This window comes from Eurypyga helias, unplaced genomic scaffold (assembly GCF_000690775.1).
Source record: "Eurypyga helias isolate BGI_N326 unplaced genomic scaffold, ASM69077v1 scaffold13807, whole genome shotgun sequence".
Lineage (NCBI taxonomy): Eukaryota > Metazoa > Chordata > Aves > Eurypygiformes > Eurypygidae > Eurypyga > Eurypyga helias.
Genome location: NW_010263837.1, coordinates 7,812 through 12,592, shown reverse-complemented (window position 1 = coordinate 12,592; position 4,781 = coordinate 7,812). Strand labels below are relative to the sequence as shown.

General features: G+C 47.8%; 1 protein-coding gene across 1 annotated transcript; it reads right to left on the bottom strand.

Annotated features, from left to right (window-relative positions):
• Positions 1-578: 578 nt before the first annotated feature.
• LOC104512997 (apovitellenin-1) lies at positions 579-2,090 on the bottom strand. Its single transcript, XM_010156209.1, has 3 exons — positions 2,030-2,090; positions 1,474-1,633; positions 579-839 (listed from the first exon to the last, which is right to left on the bottom strand). Exons 1-3 carry the CDS (start codon positions 2,088-2,090, stop codon positions 740-742), a joined length of 321 nt encoding a protein of 106 aa, XP_010154511.1. The 3' UTR covers positions 579-739.
• Positions 2,091-4,781: the final 2,691 nt, after the last annotated feature.

Here is a 4,781-nt window from a genome sequence, read left to right as displayed (position 1 = left end):
AAGACAGAAATTCTTCCCTCATTTCTCCTTTGGAAAGGCTGTTCAGTAGCCTCACTGTCCAAGTTCTGCTCAGATTGATGGACAGCTCAGTTTACTAGCATTAGTTTTCCCAGATTATCTGAAATCTTTGGACACTCGATGCAGGTGTACCTACTTGCTTCTTACCTAGCCCAGGAGCACGATTGGTAGGACTCAACATTTCGTGGTCTTTCCTGATGTGTGGTTACGGTTGCCATGTTGTGGCCACCCGGAAAGGTGCTCAGGTAGTGCCCTCACCCAAGAGGGAGCTGAGCTTAGTTAAATGTGCCTGAACAGCCAGGGTTTGTTAGCACTGCCTTCAACAGCGTCTTGGGAATCGCAGCTACCTTCTCAGCAGAATGGGATGCCAAGGTCGATATGGTTTTGTAACAGTTAATACAAATGGGAAACTTAAGGAAGTGTAACAACCAACATTTGTTTTATTCGAGGGGCAATGGCCAAGCCATTCAGGAGGAATTAATTTTCAGGATTTGGCTACAGAAGAGCTCTCCAATCTTGCCTTCCCCATGCCCGGCAGCGGGGTTTCAGCAGATGCCATCCATCCTTTGGTCTTTGAAGCTGGGTTCCTTCTAGTGGCATGAAGAGGAGCATCGATTCTGTCTTATTGACTGATCTCGGTCCATAGTAGGGGCAGGGGGAAAGAGAACACTGCAGGGTGCTACCAACTCACTCCAGGAAACACGGACTTTTCTTCTTCTGGCTAGTAGCCTAGGATTCTTGTGTACCACAGGTTCTTTATTTTTTCCATCAGCTGTTCAGCCAGTATACTGAGTTTAGTTGTTTCTCTGATGAGGAAGTTCCTGAAGGAGACAAATACGTGATGGTGAGCTCCGTCTGCTATAGTTATCACCCTGCCTGTCACTGAGGCTGCAAAGCTCCTCAGCAGTCCTAGAGGGACTTCCCTCAGAAGGCAGGGATAGGCAGTATGTGTTTGACATGAGTTACATGGAACTGTATCTCTTGGGTCAGTGTGCTGTTCCTTTTGGGAGGAAACTCGCTTCTTTGAGGAACATTTATTTATAGCTAGCACCAATTCTATGATTTTCTCTGATTGACAGCAGCGTTTCCCAGCACCTTCAGTGCTTGGTCCCTCACAGACAGCACCACAGCACCTTTCCAAGGGGGCTGATCCCCTCCCCCCAGCCAGTGGCCCCCTCCCTCACCACCCATGTGTAAAGAGCTGTACCTGCTGTCCCCATGAGCACGTCTTCAGTGTGCATCCTGGGCAAGAGCTTGCACTTTTATGTGAAACCACTCCCACTCCACCTTTCCAGCACCCCACTCCCATCGTAGTCACATCAGGCTTTGGCTGCTGATCCATTTCCCCTTGAGTCTCCCCGAATAGATACTTGGTCAATCTGTTCTTTCTCCCACACCCCCTCTCCCTTTTCACCCATGGCTACTGTGGCACTAGCGCAGAAGATCTTTCCATACCTGGTCACAACAACTGCTGGAGTCTGGGCAGCATCCACCAGGAACTGACCGACCCTAGGGGACATCTTGTTCACCGTTTCATAGATGTAAGCTGCAATTGCGTCAGGGATGACCAACCAGTCACGACGATCTTTCTCAAAGATGGACTTTGAGTGCACTTCTGGGAAAGAGGAGGCAGAAAACCGTGAGGCTTTTCCAGTCATTTGGGTCTCTGACATCTTCCCCCAGGCACAGAGGGAAGAGACTCGAAATTCTGAGATTCCAAGCCTTCCCTCAGAATTCTCTCTAGCAGCATCCAGCAGCACCTCATCACTCATTTTTGGGCATCTAGGTCATAGGCCTTACATGGCAGAGTATTTGCACCAGGTACAGAAAATTTCCATGCCAGGTCCCTACTGACTTGTTTCACGCTTCCAAGCACCGCGTATTCATAGTTCTGACCTGTGCTACTGGGCTTCAGTCCTGCTTTATGGATGGGTCAGACTTCTGTAGGGCAAGTGAGAACCCGTAGAGCTAAGCCCTGTCTCAGGCAGGCAGGAAAGCTTTCTGGACTTACCGGGGAGAGTGGTGCTAAGGAGCAGAATCAGAGCTATCACCAACGCCCTGGATTGCAGCATGGCTTGCACCACCGGTTCCGTTCTTTACACCGAGACACCTGCTGGAGTCAGCATACAATATTTTGTTTGTTTTCAGAGAAATAAAACATGTCAGTTAAACACCAGAGTTTTGTAACAAACCTGACCGACGAATGAAGGATGGAATGGAAAAGATCATAGTGCATTTCCTCTGAAAATGTGAGGAAAAAACATTATCAAAATGAAGGTGTACTTTTGTGTGTATTTTCACAAATATCCACAATGAATGATAGCTTTTAGAGTTCCAAGAAATATGTGACAGTTAAAGTTACTTCTTTATATGAGAGCTGAAGTTCCTTTTTTTTGGCGTAAGAGAGAACCACTACAACTGCCAGAGGTCAGAACAGGTTTCCTCCAAACACAGGTACCACTGAAAAATACATAATGTGGGATATTTTTGGGGTTGGGTTTTTTTTTTTTTTTTTTTGGTAAATAGCTCTGAAGAACACTGCTGGTCAGTGTGTCACATACAACGGTGTGACCTGAGTATTTTGTCTTGCTCTAGCTGAGGAAAGACCCAACTGGGCTCTCTTCTCTTTTCCACACTGGGATTAACAAAGCAGATAGTTAACAAGTTCTCAAAGGAGAGTAAGTACAAAGTGAACCTCAGCCAACCTCCTTTATTCTCTCTATTAAAAAAGCCAGAATGAGGAAGTCTGGAAATGACGGTACTTGGCACGTTGAAAAGATGACATTACATCTAAAGAAGCTCTTCAAACGTGCTGCACTTAAAAAGATGTTTAGAAGTTAAACCTGATGTATACCCTGAATTAGAGGGCTGCATCACTCAGAGTAACATGAAGAAAACATTGCCGTGCTAGGAACTGCAATGGCAACAAGGCTGCAAGTCTATCACGGGTGACTGGTTTTCTAAATCCTGTTCAGGTAGTCAATGCTACTTCTTATTCCACAGTAAGGAAATTTCCATCCATTTTTATTGCCTTCTGTGCACAGATTACCTCCCAAAGCTACCACTTTCATCTTCACTAGACATTTCCTGAACAGCAGCACTTGCTCCGTTACCACAATTCCTTGATTTTAAATCCTAGAGCCAGTTTTTCCTTCCGTAGACAAAAGCTATACATTTGCTTCCAAAGAGCACAGAGAGGATCTTGCCTGCTTCAGAGCCTGTAGTCCCTGTGGTGAAGGCCGCTGGGAAAAGTCTATGTATCTTCCAGCACTGAAAGTCTGCAATCCCTGCCAGGGGCTTGACCCTTTCATGAGTGTCCTATGGAGCATCCATCACCCAGCTTCACTTCAGGTCACCTCAAGCACTCCCACACTTCTCCATTTCAGCAACATTCCTGGCTATGGAGTAGGAGAAGGGCTCATGCCTTGGCTTGCAATAAGAAATGGGGCAAAATAGAAGACCACCTCCGCTCACTTATGTCCTAGAGAGACCAGTCACAAAGCCCATACCACCCAAACAGAGAGTTCAGCTCTTACCTGTCCTGCTTTCTCCCTCTTTCTCAGGCCGAAGCGGAGGTAGATGCTCATCGGAGACACCGGCATTTATGCAGAGCTAATATAGCGATAGCAAGGGGTCAAAGGTCCTGCTTTGTTTCCCCACTTGCTCTTTTGCAAGCAGATCCAGCTGAGTGGGACAGGCAAGAAGCTGGGGGGGGACTCTGGACCTGTTGTTGAGATTTGGTATCGGAGGGTCAGTCTGACCTGAGCCTAAGAGACGTGGAAGGCAGCTCCTGGGTCACTGAGTCCCCTACAGGCTACCATGTCATAGAGGCCCCTTTCATAAGTTGACCAAATTCCACATTAGCAGTGGCTAGACCTGAGCTGAATTTTGTTCCCACTGTGCCATAACCTCACTGCTCTGGCAGGTGGAACTTATTTGTGGCTAAAACCCTATTTTACCCTCCACTTCCAACAAATGCACTAACCAGGTGGTGCACAGGGCCTGAGCTGAATTTTGTTCCCACTGTTCCTGTGGGAAGGCCTGCGCCGTAACCTCACTGCTCTGGCAGTTGGAATTTATTTGTGGCTAACACCCCCTTTTGTATTTTACCCTCCATTTCCAACAAATGCACTAACAGGTGGTGCACAGGAGTATGCGTGCACCCCCCTCACATTCCTTCTTTCCCAGTGTCCGAGCCATTTTGCACAGGCTGACAAGATGGGCATACATCTGAGCCAGCTGCCAAATTTTGCCCAGGGGAAACATCCAGCTCTGGGGCTGCCAGCAAAAGACAGGCATGGACTTGTTAGAGTGGGTCCAGAGGAGGCCATGAAGATGCTCTGAGGGCTGGAGCTCCTCTGCTATGGGGACAGGCTGAGAGAGTTGGGCTTGTTCAGCCTGGAGAAGAGAAGGCTCCGGGGAGACCTTATAGCACCTTCCAGTACTTAAAGGGGGCTTATAAACAGAGAAAGGCTTTTTACCATGGCCTGTAGTGACAGGACAAGGGGAAACTCTTTTTAAGCTGAAAGAGGTTGATTTAGATTGGATATAAGGAAGCAATTCTTTGTGATGAGGCGGTGGGACACCGGAACAGGTTGCCCAGACAAGGTGTGCACACCCTGTCGCTGGAAGCGTTCAAGGTCAGCTTGGATGGAGCCTTGAGCAACCTCATCTAGTGAAAGATGCCCCAGCCCAAGGCAAGGGGCGGGGCGGTGAGATGATCTTTAAAGGCCCCTTCCAACCCAAACCATTCTATGATAAAT

Excerpts from the sequence above, each read along its gene's own strand:
- LOC104512997 (XM_010156209.1), bottom strand. The coding sequence starts at position 2,090 with ATGCTGCAATCCAGGGCGTTGGTGATAGCTCTGATTCTGCTCCTTAGC. Across the intron at positions 1,634-2,029 it reads CCTTAGCACCACTCTCCCCG|AAGTGCACTCAAAGTCCATC; the intron begins GTAAGTCCAGAA and ends CCTCTTTCCCAG. Across the intron at positions 840-1,473 it reads CCAGCAGTTGTTGTGACCAG|GAACTTCCTCATCAGAGAAA; the intron begins GTATGGAAAGAT and ends TGTCTCCTTCAG.